At 36.2% G+C, this 17,035-nt stretch overlaps 2 protein-coding genes across 5 annotated transcripts in view; one reads left to right on the top strand and one right to left on the bottom strand.

Moving 5' to 3' along the window:
- LOC126975738 (zinc finger protein 573-like) overlaps window positions 1-17,035 on the bottom strand; it is a 358,061-nt gene that overhangs the window by 305,076 nt on the left and 35,950 nt on the right. The gene's annotated exons all lie outside the window — the stretch shown is intronic.
- LOC126975737 (Fanconi anemia group J protein homolog) overlaps window positions 1-17,035 on the top strand; it is a 115,597-nt gene that overhangs the window by 88,907 nt on the left and 9,655 nt on the right. For 2 of the 3 annotated variants that reach the window (XM_050823748.1, XM_050823746.1), the window contains 7 exons: window positions 1,422-1,671; window positions 2,838-3,065; window positions 7,011-7,130; window positions 9,265-9,359; window positions 10,009-10,136; window positions 13,703-13,816; window positions 15,222-15,340. In XM_050823748.1, coding sequence (XP_050679705.1) covers window positions 1,422-1,671; window positions 2,838-3,065; window positions 7,011-7,130; window positions 9,265-9,359; window positions 10,009-10,136; window positions 13,703-13,816; window positions 15,222-15,340 — 1,054 coding nt within the window. The remainder of the gene's footprint in view (window positions 1-1,421; window positions 1,672-2,837; window positions 3,066-7,010; window positions 7,131-9,264; window positions 9,360-10,008; window positions 10,137-13,702; window positions 13,817-15,221; window positions 15,341-17,035) is intronic. The other variant, XM_050823747.1, reaches the window with a different exon arrangement.

The following is a 17,035-nucleotide window of genomic DNA, read 5'->3' as shown; positions in this document are numbered from 1 at the left end:
TTATATACATAGTTTAAAAGAATTTTTTAGCCAAAAATAACAATATTTAAAAGTTATTATTTGAGGGTGGTACCTACAAACTAATGTTTATTTAATATTGTAAATTGTAATACTGACAATTGAATTGTGCTGTACACCTATCACCTGTGGTTCCACGACTCATACAAATAAATAAATTTCAAGAATAAGAATAAAAGTAAATTTATCTAAATAGATCTCTTTACATTTACGTAACCATTTGATCACGACGTGTTTAAATATTTCACAAGTTTAACTTCAATATGCGTAGCATAATCATTCATGAGCTATGCCAATATCTGTAATGAAATTAATGAAAATAAGATATGTATCCATAGCCGTATCCATGAATTTTCAGAACAAATCAGCTAGTTTTGACTTATGTGATAATAGAAAACTTAAATTAAGGTGAGTTTATGTAATTTACCAGTGGGAGGCTCCTTTGAACAGGATGCCGCTCAGAGTTTCTGGGGATTTTCAAGAATCCTGAACGGCACTGCATTGTAATGGGCAGGGCGTATCAATTACTAAAAGCTGGACGTCCTGCTCGTCTCGTCCCTTATTTTTATAAAAAAAAACTTTTTATAAGTGAATTACTGTACAATATTTTAGTTAAGGGTTTTTAGATTTCAAATGCCATGCATGAAGGGCATTTCGGTTACAAGGGCAGGGTAGATATTATATGCATAATGTTTATAAGTTGACTTTAAATAATGTATATGTCTAGATATATATAGCCTGTTGCTGCTAGAAAGTCGATGGAAACAGGCCATGTTTATTACTTTAGTGTGCGTGACAAGCTACGTCTTACACTCGCGATTTTTATGTCACTTTGTCTGTGCGTGTCTTGCTCAAAATAGAGGTTAACCGTCAACCTGGACGTTTTCACAGCTGTCACACTCTATCTAGACGTATAAATGATCTAAGCAGTTGACTTAATGAATGAATTATATTCGTTTTCAAATTTTAATATTATTATTCAAAATAGGCTTCAAAATCAATTATTGAAAGTCAAAAACTACCACCATCAAAATTGAGTGGCTCAGACTTGAGAAGAATGGGTGCACGAAACTTATATATATATATGTATTTTATATAATATGTATACTTATCTATATATATTTAATGAAAATGGTCTTTGTTTGAGACTCAATCACGCCTAAACCACTGATCGTATCGACATGAAACTACCACCATTCGATGCCAAATTATCTTAGATGGTTATGGCTATTTTTCGAATTCCAACGTTCCTTCATTATATATATTTCATTTTAAAATTCGCCCAGCGAAGCGGGCAGGAACGGCTAGTCATATATATTATATATATATATATATATGTTTATAATATGTACTGAGTATGCATGTGAGTGCTGTAGTGGTGACGGATTGGGGTTTAATTCCAGAAACCTTTACTCTCTCGTGGAGAATCTCGGTGTTAGGACGTCAATGTTGGTTGCTTGCAGTCTTCCCATCATCTACTACGGTGCGAGGACTCACAAGCAGATCCAACAGGTGGTGAGAGAGTTCTCCAGGACGGAGTACTGCGGGAAGGCCCTCATGACGGTGCTGTCGAGTCGAGAGTACAGCTGCATCAGGGAGTTTGATAGGAAACAGTGGGCCACCAAGAACGATATGTGCAGAGGATGTGTTCAGGTAATTTAAGTCATTTTACCTTGACTTATGTTCGTCTTTCTCTTAGGACTCAGGGCTCTGTGAACGGCTGGATCACTGGACGTTGCGTAGAGACGTCGTTTCATTGTGTGTCCTCTACCGCATTTATCACGGGGAGTGCTCCATAGAGATGTTTAATCTGATTCCTGCCGCTGAATTCCACCTTCACCACGCTACAAGTTACGATATCAGCCCCACCGTTTGGATGTGTGGCGGTCCACAATGCGGTTTTCAAGGAGTTTTCTTCCACGTACTACAAAGCTGTGGAATGAGATTCCTTGTGCGATGCGTCCGGGACGATACGACATGGGTACCTTCAAAAAAAAGGTAGGCACATTGCATTTGAACCCCGACCGGTTCTGAACGTATCTCTTGATATATCTCCGGGTATTTCCAATGTTCCCTGCTTCATCAATGATAGTTCGTAACCGGGAAACGTGGTCCTCCAAAGCATTCGTTGCGGTGGACTGACATGCAACTATGGGATAATTATTATCAAAGCAATTTTTATACATAATCTTAAATACTATATATACTATAATAACATTATTAAAAATGAAAAAGCACTGCGGTGTCTTATTTGTAGGTAAATAGAGCTCACTCAGTACATTGTTGTTTGTGCAGAAGTCACCGACACAGCGCTGGTTTCCAGCGGGCTCTCATTACATTTGAAAAGACATTTCTCCCATTGCTTAATTTTTGTGTCAAAAAATACATATAATATAATATATTGATATTGACGTATTTTCTAAATATATAGTTTTATAAAATTCATATTGTCAAACTTCAAGACATTGATAGCTTCGACCGCTCCGTCAATATATATTAAATAATATTTCCGCACAATTTACATTTAGTACGTAAAAACTTCGAAAATAAATAATTATTTTGACAGTTAAACTATTTTTAGCATTGCTGCGTGCATGCAGAAACACAACGTGACATTCGAATTGCGAGTCTAAGACGTAACTTGTCACACAACTAAAGTAATAAACCTGGCCTGTTTTCATCGGTTGTCTAGCAGACGTATAAGTAATCTAAGTTTTTTGGCATAATTAATTTTGTGTAGCTTTGAAAGCTTCGATGATAACTACTATCATATGAACAAATGATTTATATAATATAGTGATGGCTGAAAATTTTTGCAGGGGACAGACCGCGAAAGAAACAGGGAATCAACTAACTGCGCGTACTATAACAACCGCAAGGCACTGAACCACAAAGCTCTCCCTCACGCCTTCGACCTGGAAGAGTTGGTGCGCGTGGGAGAGGAGATAAGGGCGTGTCCGTACTACGCCGCGCGCGAGATGGCGAACGCGGCTCACATCGTGTTCTGCCCTTACAACTATTTGATCGAACCGGGCATTAGAAGCAGTGTACGTTGAAGATTATGTATATAAGATTAAAAAATTAAATTTCTCTCTCAGAGCGCCATTTGTTTCCGAAGCGGTAGTAGTATCTAGTATATTAGATTCTAAAACAATCAATTTTGAGAAAATAAATGCCTTTTATGCCTTAAATATGTGAGGTTCACCGATTATATATAGAAATGGGATTAAATATATCGATTTGAAAAGTTCAAATGTGCACCTGGACCAAGGATAAATGGATTTAATTTTAAGGTTTACCATTGTTTAGTCAGTTTGCAGTGCATTATCGCTGGACTAAAAGCCCAGTTGAGTCAATACTATTCTTAGCGATATAACTTTTATAATTTCATAAGAGAGTAAGTCATGATTGCCGATTCTATTATTTTTAACATTGTTCAAGATCAATGGTCGCTGGAAGCCCATTTTATCAAATAAAATCATTTAATAATAACACCATTGCTACAAGTCAAAAAAATATGTAAATTAATAATTCTTATTATCATTTTAGATGTGTAGGGAAGTATACAATATTACGTCATCGTTGTTATGTTATTTAAAAATAAACATTGCGTGCGTACAAAGTACACATGTCAGAAGTGAAACCTGCATGGTGCATGAACCTCTAAACTGTATATGAATTCCTGGTACGTGTTGCTAGGATGACACATGATTTCAAGCATTATAAAAGACATTCCTACCACCACTAATATATATAATAATATGTTCTCCTGGTGTCTATGTAGTTATACGTCGTGCGCTTGGAGTCAGAATATATTAAGGTATACTCGCGCCATACTTAAGACAATCTTTTCTTTAACTATGATCGCCTGGTACCAAAACATTGTATTATGCTTCCTATCTCATTATCTCCCATGTTAAATATTATGAAATGATGTAACTGCTCTTTTTACTGTCGCTTTTTACTTCAATAGTATGCATATTTCTGTCTCATTCTTTGCCGGCTTCATCCTACAGATTTTTGTATTTGTGTCTCTTACCTGTCGTTCTTTCCGTTGCATTCGGTTTGAAATCACAACGATTCTAAAGAAGTTTCACTTCAAAAATACGCATTGTAAAATAAGTGTACCTATGTACTTACATATACTTATTACATGTTCAAAATAACTGGCATCTTGTAAAACTCTTCAACTAAGTAAAATGTATGTTCGAGAAGCCACCTACGAAGATGTGTCTTAAACACCGTGGTGGAATATTGTGCATCTTTCTTGATCGAGCTCGGCAGCCTTTTTAATATGAAAATAAGGGACGAGCCGAACGTTCAGCGGATAGTAATTGATACGCCCTACACATAACAATGCAGTGCCGCTCAGGATTCTTGAAAAAACCAAAAAATCTAAATGGCACTACAATTGCGCTTGTCACCTTGAGACATAAGATGTTAAGTCTCATTTGCCCAGTAATTTCACTAGCTACGGCGCCCTTCAGACCGAAACTCAGTAATGTTTACACATTTCTGCTTCACGGCAAAAATAGGCGCCGTTGTGGTTCCGTATAATCTTGCCGACTTACTGTGCAAAGGAGCCTCCCACCTCCCACTGGTGGAGCCTGTTATAGACAGATGGATCCATTATATAAACTGATCTCTCCGATTTTCGAGTGTGCGAGATTGTTGCTGCGTAGATATCTGGATGTATTAACGCCTTTCCGCCGGAAGAGGATTCAGGTTTGTATATTCACGAATCCCTGGGCTGTAGCCCAATTAGATACGTCGCGCATTGGTCCCAGAAGGATAGATAAGCCCACTTGGCAGGGTCCTGATAAATTCGCTTTCGTTTTCCGCTCGTATCACCTTATACAATATTCCACATAATATGGTTATGGTTTGTAATTCCTGATAATGTAATGTATGTTCATAGGCACATAAGTGAATTTGCTAGAAACTGTCATAGCCATAATGTTAAAACCAGGAACAGAGACATAAACTTATAATGCCTACTACTTGGACAAGTCGAGTTAGTAACTCTTTTGTGGGGCGATGTATATGCTTTTACAACAAGATCCCAGCAAAATGTTCAAAACAAAAGTATTACGTTATTCAAAAGAATTGTCAAAAAATTTTTGTGTGGTAAAGGTTACTATAACATAAATGACTTTCTTAATGATACCACATATTGGGAATGGAGCGACCGCCCTCAGGCTATTAAAGAATAAGTTTAATTGTACGATATTAATTTGTTAACATATTTTTTTATGTAAAAAAAAAGCCCGCTGAGTTTGTTGCGGCCATTCTTCTCAGGTCTGAGTCATTCATTTTGGAATGGGTGGTAGTTTTTTTGACTTTCAATAAGTGATGTCACATCCCATTTTGAATAAAAATATTTGAATTTGAATGCGGCTTCAGTTCACTTCAGCCTGTTTCACTGGATCTATTGTGATGTGATGTGACAGTGGCTAATAACTATAGCTGTGTTAATAGCTAATGTTATTATATATTTTGCGTTGAGCTGACATAGCTCAAGTGGTTGAGGAATTGGACTTTCCAAAGAGATCCACATCATATCTTGCTGTATTCATTTGTAAGTAAGTAAGTAAGTATATCTTTATTTCGAACAAACACTACAAATACACGTGAACATTTACAAAATATAATAAAAAATAATATGAAAAAACTTATCTAAAAAATTACTATAATATGCCTAATCTAAGTAAAACTAACATACATTAAAAACTAAAGTAAGGCTTATTCTATATCAACATAATAAGGTGGTGTTTGCAGTGTTTTGTCCCAAAAAGGTTTGCTACTCAGCATATTAGTTGGGTATCACCCAACACTGATTTTCAGTAGCTACCTTCAAGAAGGCGGCCGTCGCAATTACAGCCACAAGTGCTTCCATTATTAAATACAATAATTGTGTTATAAACAATAAATAAATAAATGATAGTACTCAAAACATAAGGTAAAAAATAATATTATATTTGTGCAGTTGCCTCTATAATTCTACTGTCATCATCTGTATGAAGATCGGATTCCAACGAAAGAAAATAACAAATGTTGTAATAAAATAAATATTAAATACCAATTTACATATTATTTATTATCTGGTTAAACTTTACATTATTGTGCAACGTATTCACGGTAATGTTGTTGCTGTAAAAATTATTTTACTTAAATTCGATTCGATTATAAAGGCATTTGTGCAGCTTCATGTGCCTGTTTAATTATAACTATATTCTAACATAGACAAATAAAACTGAAATTTTTTATGAACGATGCGGGACTCGAACCCGCTACCTCTGAGCCAACCGTTCGAGTGACGTATCGTTTATAAAATCTGGTATACTTTGTTCAACTCGCCGGTTGTGGCTTCATCTATAGGATCTACTTTTCAGTTGATAACCTGCTCAACCCCAATATTTGCATATAAGAAAGTTGACTTGAGATGTCGCTCTTGCAAATCTAAAGAATTTGTTATGTTTTTATGTTTTATCTAAACAATTTCGCAAGTTCGCACGAAACGCGAGAGGTTTTGGGTTCGAGTCCCGCATCGTAAAATTTGGTTTTCAGTTTTATTTGTGTAATTAATCCCAGAAGTGAGAGTCATCACTTTAAAAACATTACAAATTGCTTATATTCTAACTAATTTATTAAGGACATTTTACTAAATTAAATTAAAAAAAATTGGAATTATGGAATTATTTTTCTGAAATAAATTTTTATTATTATTCGCTTTATTATAATCTCATCTAATTTTCTACATTCATATATATAATATATTTGTAAAAAACAATACTAGTACCTAGTATAGTTTTTTAGCATAAAAAAAATAGATTCCTATCGGCGTAGGTTTATGACAATTCCGCCGGTGGTTAGTGGAATAGACTGACGAACTTCCGTACGATGCCCGCCGTTTCCAAAACTGCCTCTTGAGACTATGGTCGAGGCTCTTATATGTATTATTATTATAATTAAATATCAATTTGTGATTCCAGATGCAAATCGATGTGAGCGGCAACATAGTGATTATCGACGAGGGCCACAACATCGAGGACGTGTGCCGCGACGCTGCCACCTTCACTGTCACCAAAGCTCAACTCGACGCCGCCATCTTGGTACGTTTGTCACGCCCGTATGCCACATGACGCTTTAATACGTATTCCAGGATCAAGTGTATTATGTTGTATCTTTAATACACAGTTATTAATAACGAACAAATATTGCTTTATCATAGAATAGACGCCGCTGGAGTACGAACTTGCACGAGCGGTTTTTATTTCATCTAAGCTTGGCATTAATACAAAATGGCCGATATTAAACCCAACTACGGCCCGTTTTTTGCTTATATCAACTTAATAAAAAAACAATGGAAAGCGCATTGAACCCAAGTAGTCAGTATTGATAACTGTCCATGAGTATTCTCGTATGACATTACCTACTTATTATATTATTATTAGAACAAAGATCGATTACTGCGATTATATATTAACTCCTTAGTTTTAATAATATTATTAATCAACTTGATTGATAAAGATTTAACTTTATTATAAATATTTATTATTCAAACAAAACAAATCTTATAACTATATTTACAATACTACGACTATAGAAAATTAAAACTATCATTACGTGGAAGCGTACCAAGAATACTGGCAGCATTACCGCGTTGGATAGCTAGGCTGATCCGTTGACCGAAATAGCTGCCAGCGGTTGGGTTTCCAGTAGCCTTATTGAGGCGCGAAGATAGTATTTTGAACATTCTCCGCGCCTCTGGGCCCCACGGGCCAAGTGTCTCAACACCAAACGGCACAAAGATGTATGACTCGCTGAGACCAACATATTTGCGACGCTTGCTGTCTTCGGCAGTCGAAGCAGATATTGATAAAGATTCTATCGAAAAAATAATCCCTGTTCTTCTATCAGGGACTTCAGGGTTGATGAAATACCATAGTTAAAAATAATTATAAATTTGTGCGAATAATATCTTACATGTCTAACCCATTTGTTATGTATTTTGGGGTGTCACTTAGATAGTTATATATATTTAGTACTCACCCTGTTGGAGCAATAAATATATAAATAAATAAATTTAAAGTGATAACCCTCACATCTAGGATTAATACACAAATAAAATTTGAAAACATTTTTTTTAAAACAAGTAGATCCTGTAGATGAAGCCACAACCTGAGAGTTGAACAAAGCATACAAGATTTTATACATATACGATACGTTACTCGAACGGTTAGCTCAGTTGGGAGAGCACTGGCACGGAACGCCAGAGGTCGTGGGTTCGAGTCCCGCATCGTTCATAAAAAAAAACTTTAATTGAATATCTTTCATACTCCAACTGTCAGTAAAAATACTTCTTACTAGGTCCCAATATCTTGTTACACACTAATAAAGATCACCAATAACATACTTGCAGTTGTATCGCTTTTTCTAACCGCATTGCATGATGTCCAGGAAATTTTTTAAATGAATGAGTAATCAATAAATGAATAAACTGGGCTCTATATATACCCTTAAGGATTAATCTCGAATGATATCAAACAGTGTAGTGATATTATATATTATTAGATATTTACCAGTTGGAAGCTCCTTTGCACACGATGCCTGCTAGATTATGGGTACCACAACGGCGCCTGTATCTGCCGTGAAGTAGTAATATGTAAGCATTACTGTGTTTCGGTATGAAAGGTGCCGAAACTAGTGTTATTACAGGGCAAATGAGACTTAACATCTTATGTCTTAGGGTGACGAGCGCAATTGTAGTGCCGCTCAGAGTTTTTGGGTTTTTTATGAAACCTGAAAGGCACAGTATTGTAATGGGCAGGGCGAATCAATTACCATCAGTTGAACGTCCTATCCGTAGTTGTATCATAATCACTGTTAGTGTGCGAGACATGAGAGAGAAAATTGGACATGACAGTCGGAACATAACGTTTAATTTAAACTACTATCTTATAGAGAAAATATTTTATTATTTTATATTTGTTATGGTTATTACTGAAAAGGTACTTGATGAATTGAAAAAAAATTGTATTGAAAGATTATTAGTAGTGATTGGGTAAGGTAATAAATTATAAAGAGATAGTCATCGTAGCCAATTTAAGTTTGCAATACTTTGCTGCTAAAAGAGGCAAGGCGTTACAATTTTTATTTCTTGTTTTTTTAAATTCAATGTCGATTAGATGAATATTGATTAGTTTTGTTAAATTGTAATATCCTAAAAGTTGTTTTGTGTTATAGGAGTTGCAGAAGGTAGCTCAATTTACTTACGCGAACCAGGACTCCATGGGATATATTGAACACTTGCTGAAGGTTCTCAATAGCTGGGAGCAGTGGTGAGTTATTTTGTTGCTATATTTTTATAATGATTTGGGGTTTTAGAATACGCGGTTTTCGACAAAATGCGAAACGCAGCGGGACTAGGTTACCAGTTCATACCGAAATTCTGCGTGAGTGTGGTTCTAATCCGGGCGAGTCTGTCACTTTCTTGCTATCGTCATAAGATGACAGCGTGGCTTAACCAGTGGGGGGCTCGGAATCCGGCTAGATTATGGATACTACAATGGTGCCTATTTCTGCCGTGAAGCAGTAATGTGTTAACACTACTGTGTTTTGGTCTTAAAGGTGCCGTGCTAGTGAAATTAATGGGCAAATGAGACTTAACATCTTTTGTCTCAAGGTGACGAGCGCAGTTGCAGTGCCGCTCAGAATTTTTGGGATTTTCAAGAATCGTGAGCGGCACTGCATAGTTATGGGTAGGGCGTCCCAATTACCATCAGCTGAACGTCGTGCTCGTCTCGTCCCTTATTATCAAATTGAAAGCCTTTAGTTAGGACACGCTTGGGCTCATTACATATCCTAGAGTCAAGTCAGTATCTACCAAATTAAAAACCCAAGGCGCCTGGAGAAGTTTCCAATTCAAAGAAATATGTGTGAGTACTACCCCAGACGAATATAAGTTTAGTGGGTGGTGACAACTTGCAGGTTCGTGAACCAGAAGCCGCTGCTGAGCAAGGCGGCCGTCAACAACGGCGAGGCGGTGTACACGTGGGCCGTGGAACACTTCACCACCACGCTCCACAACCACAACATTGGCCAGAAACAGTATGCCGGTACGCAACCACGATGGCTTCACATTATTATTATTATTTGGAGAGGGTAGCTATTTGTCTAGTCCTAATAATAATAATAATAATAACACACTTTTTACACAAATTATCTTGCCCCAAATTAGGCAAAATAGGCCTGTGTTACGGGTTGCAAGACAACGATATGGTCAACCTAATATTTCAGTTTGTGTCATTCGAGGAACAAGTATACCTTAAACTGCTTTCTTATTTTATTTCAATAGCCTAAGCATGCGTGTTTATTTAACAAAAATATTTTTTTATTAAAATTCTAAGATTACACATACTTTCATTTTTACCGCCATCTAGCGGTAAACACCCATACTATAATCATTTACTGTCAAACCTAAAATTTCATGCGTTTATATGATAATATTTAGACCTAAATAATTATTATTGAAAACTCTAAATAAAGTTATATTTTTTTCTAATTATAAATAATTTTTCACCAACACAAATATCTCAAAAATGCATGAACATTACTCGTAAAAGTATAGGTAACCGGTCTATTAAAAGAAAAAAAAATTATTTTATTTATTATTGAAACCAGCTGTACCTACCTATATCGTAACCGGCACACTAATTTAATTTCTCTATTACTAATATTTTTAAAACTCAATACCTATTTTAAACACAAATCACACATCAACTTTTTATCACAGTAAAACTTAACACGGGTCACGGATGACGGAATGAACTATAATAAAAATAAAATACTATTTATTAATCAATGAATATACCTATTTACTCTAATGATACTCATGAAGACAAAAAACTGAAATAGCCATAAACTCCTAATATGGAGCCTATGTGACAACTGTGACCAATACTTTTCTAAATATGATCTATGAAATACTCGTTGCGTTGTATAGGCATTTTTGGGACTGCCTACCGCACGAATGTAGTATGTATCTAGCGTAAGGAAATATTGAATGAGTCGGTGTTCAATAGAAGTTTGGTTATAGAATAACGGAAGCAAATTAAACTTAATCAACTTTATTATTAAATATTTTATTTTTATTATATATTGAGTAACTGTATTTATTTATTTTATTTAATACTTTCATAACGATACCTCGTTAATGCCTAAAGGCATATGGAATGCACGCCCCTGACTTAAACATACATAAATACATATAATCTAGTCTAGTCGTAATGACTCCTAGTAACACCGCGTCCAAAATAGAAACTATTGTGTTCGCAACTCATACTTATAGCTCGTCGTCAAGGCTTGTCGCCTTTACGAACCGCGGTATCTTCTTGACGCGAGTATTACAAACAGCATTTGGGAGTAAGGTGTAGTCACCAAGGTATATGCATTAGTGGGCCGCAATCGCAGAGTAGATGAAGAGGCGTTTCATCAGCCTCAATGCAAAATCTGCAAGTTTTATCGTTTTTGATGCCGACCACACTGAGGTGCTTGTTTAGGCGACAGTGCCCAGTTAGCATCCTCGTAAGTATGCATAGATTTTGCTGTTCAAAGATAGGGCTTCACTCGTGTATCTACTGTTGTATGCCGTTATCAGTGGTTTAAACCTGTAGAGCAGCTCGAATTTTCGGGGACTCAGTGCTCTGTGAACGGCTGGATCACTTGGCGTTGCGTAGAGACGTCGCTTCATTGTGTGTCTTCTATCGCATTTATCACGGGGAGTGTTCCGAAGAGCTGTTTAACCTGATTCCTGCCGCCGAATTTCACCTTCGCACGACAAGCCACAAGTTAGGATATCATCCCCACCATCTGGATGTGTGGCGGTCCTCCACAGTGCGGTTTTCAAGAAGCTTTCTCCCTCATACTACAAAGCTGTGGAATGAGCTTCCTTGTGCGGTGTTTCCGGGACGATACGACATGGGTACCTTCAAAAAAAGCGCGTACACCTTCCTTAAAGGCCGGCAACGCTCTTGTGATTCCTCTAGTGTTGCAAGAGAATATGGGCAGCGGTGATCACTTAACACCAGGTGACCCGTACGCTCGTTTGTCCTCCATAAAAAAAAAAAGAGTTTTTCCAGCCGTTTAAGTGCTTCCTGTTGACATTGGTTTCTCAGGGCGTGTCGGATGGCTCTCTTAGTCTATGTCTTCACATTCATGTTTTGCTTTTATATCATGTGTGTAATTAATACAAATGGTAGGTTAATTCCTTAGTTCTGCAGGTAAGCAGTTACAACGCACTGTCTCTACGTATAGATGATAAAATATCCAAACTTTCGTGAGATTTATTAACTTTTTTTATCTACACCCCTGCTTTAAATCCTCTATTAAAGATTCTAAAACAGTTAGGTATAAGTAGTAATACAGTTAGCGGGGAATAGCCAACATTACAACACCCAATGTCCTAACAAGCATTACATCATCCATACGAGTGTTGTAATGAAATTCAGTACAACATTATATCATCCGTTTTCATAATAACACTCCTTTGGATGATATTATGGTTACACGGACTGGCTTATTTAATGTTGGCAGTAAGCTAACTGTTTCAGAACCTTTAATAGAGGATTCATATTATGTGGGTGTAGATAAAGTCTTGTATGTATATGTATGATAAACCCACATTGCTGTTTTCATACCCCTTATTACACAACAGTTGCATAAATAACTATTATTCCAATCAGATTTACTCCGACGGTCCAGATTAGAAGAAATAATGCTGAATATGGAGTAATGTGATAAAAAAATAACTGTAGAAAAATACTGTTGTGGCATGACACACACAAAATCACGTGATTTCGTGTACGTGCTTATAATCTTAGAAAATTTATACTTACGTCTAGATAGAGTCTCTTGCTGTAATTGACCACCGATAAAACAGGCCAGGAATATTAGTTTAGTGTGCGTGACAAGCTACGTGTTACACTCGCGATTTGTAAGACACTTTGTGTAAGCGTGCGTGCATTGCTTAAAATAGAGGTTAACTTAACTTAAAATTATTTAACAGTAAATTTCATAGTAATAGTAGTATAGATATAAATTTTAATACATTTGGTAATTTTAAAAAATACGCTTTTGAACCCTTATAATTTGGATGTATAAAATTATAGTTTTTAGTAATACATATTGTAGTAGTATTACTTAACTTACAATAATAAATGAAGGCAACGCTGTGCATACCTATAAGTTAGATATACAAATATAGAGACAAGAAATTTTATATTATAAGTAGTCATAATATTAATTGTATGTTTAGTTGGTAAGCGTTTTCTAATAAATAAATAAATAAACTCTAAACTCTAACGTTGAAAACATTTTTTATACGTTTTCACAGCTGTCATAGTCTATCTACTCGTATTAATGATCTAAGGTATAAACAATTTATGTTTTCCAAGTGATAACCAACACTTCTAGGATTAATACACAAATAAACTGAATGAAGCCACAACCTGAGAGTTGAACAAAGCATACAACATTTTATGACGATACGTCACCCGAACGGTTAGCTCAGTTGGTTAGAGCACTGAGAACGCGAGAGGTCGCGGGTTCGAGTCCCGCATCGTTCATAAAATTTTGTTTTCAAATTTTATTCGTGATCCGAAGGTATGTATGAATGTTTGTACAGAGTTCCGACACCACGCGGAGTTGTTCTGTCGTCGACTGCGGGAAGACCCGCGCACGTTGTTCGGCGTGACGCAGGCGACGGGCTCGCTCGTAGAGACCATAGACACGGTGCTAGGTGAGTACAGACTGCTGTATATACCTTACTTAACTGGTTTGAAAATAAGTGACAGGACTAACGTCCCTACATTACAGCCTTAAATCCAAATAATTTTATTTAAAATAGGATTCAAAATCACTTATTAAACGTGAAAAACTCCGACACATTCAAAATAGACTACCTGAGACCTGAGAAGAACGGGCGCAAGAAACTCAGCGGGCTACCTTTTTATAAAATGTGGATTACAATGTAATATCGTACAATAAATATTTTGTAATTAAAGAGCCTGAGGGTGTTCGCTTCGTTCCCAGTCTGTGGTATCGTTCCCAAATCGTTTATACCATAGTAACCTAGAGAGTGATACTACACACACGTGAAACGTAAATACATCTTGTCGTGTGAATAAAATAAACGACGGCAAAAAAAAACTTTGTGAGGTATGGATAATTCTTTCTTCTTTCAATGTGCGACCCTCTAGCCACAAGGCTGCTAGCGTGAAAATAGCGCCTGTCCTATCTTTTTCGCGGTGTTCAGTTAAATGGTGTTAAGTGATCTCCGCTGCTCACATTCTCTTGCAACACAAGAAGAATCACAAGTGTGTTGCCGCACTTTTGGAAAAGTGTACAACAACAGTTTTTTTTAATGTACCCATGTTGTATCTTTCTGGAAACAGCGCACATCTCAACGGAAGCTCCTCAGCCACACCTTGGTTGCACGTGGGAGAAAGTTTAAACTTAGTGTGCGTAAACTAATTTATTAATCTGTCACACAGCTACTAACTGGATACGATTTACATTAAATAATAATAATCATTTTAATAATTTTATATTTAATAGTTAATCAATTTAATAATTTTTTTATTTATTGGTTAATCAATTTGTTATATATTTTTTCTAAATAGGATTTCGAACGTCAAAAACTGCTCAGTCCTGAGAAGAACGGGCGCAAGAATCACAGTGGCCTTCTTTTTTTTAATAAAATTTCGTTACATTTTTTTTTTATTAATTCCCTAAGTGTAATTTATTTGTATGAAAATAAGGGACGAGACGAGCAAGACGTTCAGTTGATGGTAATTGATACGCCTATGCCCATTACAATGCAGTGCCGCTCAAGATTATTGAAAAAAACAAAAATTCTGAGTAGCACTACAACTGCGATCGTCACCTTGAGACATAATATGTCAAGTCTCATTTGCCCAGTAATATCACTAGCTACGGCGCCCTTCAGACCGAAATACAGTAATGCTCACACATTACTGCTTCACGGCAGAAATAGGCGCCGTTGTGGTACCCATTATCGAGTCAGCATCCGGTGCAAAGGAGCATCCCACTAATATCATTAAGAAAATCATTTATACATGATGGAAGTAACCTTCACAAACAAAACTGCCCTGGACGAAGACTCATACGCTACTATATTGCAGGCTACCTGTTCCGGCATGACGGCAAATACATGGATGACTTTGTACCGGTCCTGGTGCGTCATGTGGTCGCGGACGAAGTGTCCGAGAACTTCAACTGGAGGAACTCTCAGTTCGACCGGGTTAGTGTAGGCTCCAAAACAAGGGACTCTAAAGTGATTACTGATTTCATATTCAATTCGTGCGACTTTTTACATTTCTTCCCTCAAGGGACATGCTTAGTGTGGGGGTCGGTACATACACTTCCAATATACTAGACAAACAAAGCATGCGAGAGAGAAGAATTAAAGAAAGAAAGAAAGAAAGGAAGAAGAATGTTGCTGAATCATATATAGATACAGATACGATACGATTACACCGTACAGCGATCGATGACCTTTTAGTATGTAATTAATGATGTAAATCCATTAAATATTGACATGAGATAAACTTGAACAATGCCAAATATCACACTCCTCTGTGCCCATCGATATATATACAGAATATTCTGTAATTTAAGCAATATATTCAAATTCAAATATTTTTATTCAAAATAAGATGTGACATCACTTATTGAAAGTCAAAAACTACCACCAATTCCAAAAAGAATGCCTCAGACCTGAGAAGAATGGGCGCAACAAACTCAGCGGGCTTTATTTTCATCAAAAAATATATTTAAAGAAGTAATATTGTACAATTAAACTTATTATTTAATAGCCTGAGGGCGGTCGCTCATCCCCTATCTGTGGAATCATTAAGAACGTCATTTTTGTAATAGTAACCTTTACCACATAAATGCTTTTTAATAATTCTTTTAAATATCGTAATACTTTTGTTTTGAACATTTTCTGGGATCTTGTTGTAAAAGCATATACATCGCTCCTTAAAAGACTTACTAACTCGTCTTAGCCGAGTAGTAGGCATTCCAAGTTTATGTTTGTTCCTCGTGTTAACATTATGATTGTAACAGTTTCTAGCAAATTCCTCAGTGCATATGCACATATAGAACATTATCAAGAATATAATGAGAAGCAACAGTCAAAATGTTTATTCCTTTAAATTTTTCTCTTAATAATTCTTTAGGTTATAAATAGCGGGAATAGCCCTCTTCTGCTACAGAAAGATTGTATTAATATCGGCTGTACTGCCCCATGTATTTTGTCTTTGCATATTTGTATGTTGTAGGTGTAATAAACATGCAAAATGTATATCTATTTGAAACGTTTTACCAATTTTTTTCAAGTCTGATCCAAGAGAGGTGAGTGAAATATACCAGTGGGAGGTTTGTTAGCGCAGGATGCCGGCTTTGTAGGTGGGTACCATAACGTTTATTGGGTATGAAAGGCGCCGGGCAACTGTTGACAATAATGCGTTAATGATACTTAACATCCTGTCTAAAAGTTTCGAGCGCAATTGCTTGAACGTTTTGCCCGCCTCTACACTTTTTGTCATAGTAATAGCCATAAGTATCACATAAGAGAATTTATTGTGACAGGCCATCGCCAAACTAGTGAAGCCTTTGTGACGTAACAGGCTGGTATACACTTCACCAACCAATAGTGCCATTAATTGTTTATTATTGAGTAAACGACTAACGTCATTTTAAAAATAGAATTTTCTTCTTTATTTTTTTTATTCGATCAACAATTAATTACCTTTTAGAAAGAATGTTTTGCCGAATGGTAATGAGAGATGTATTCCAAATGAGAAGTTCTTATAGCTTAGTTCCCCGGACTTTGGTCCGTATTAAGGTTTTTATTGTTATTTATACAATTATTAGCTTAGAACTTAAGTTGTTATTAGGCTTTCATCATAATCAAAATGATGAAAATGTCGTA

This window comes from Leptidea sinapis, chromosome 37 (genome assembly GCF_905404315.1).
Source record: "Leptidea sinapis chromosome 37, ilLepSina1.1, whole genome shotgun sequence".
In the NCBI taxonomy this organism is placed as follows: domain Eukaryota; kingdom Metazoa; phylum Arthropoda; class Insecta; order Lepidoptera; family Pieridae; genus Leptidea; species Leptidea sinapis.
Note: the sequence above shows the minus strand (reverse complement) of the source record. Positions and strands in the feature narration are given on the sequence as shown.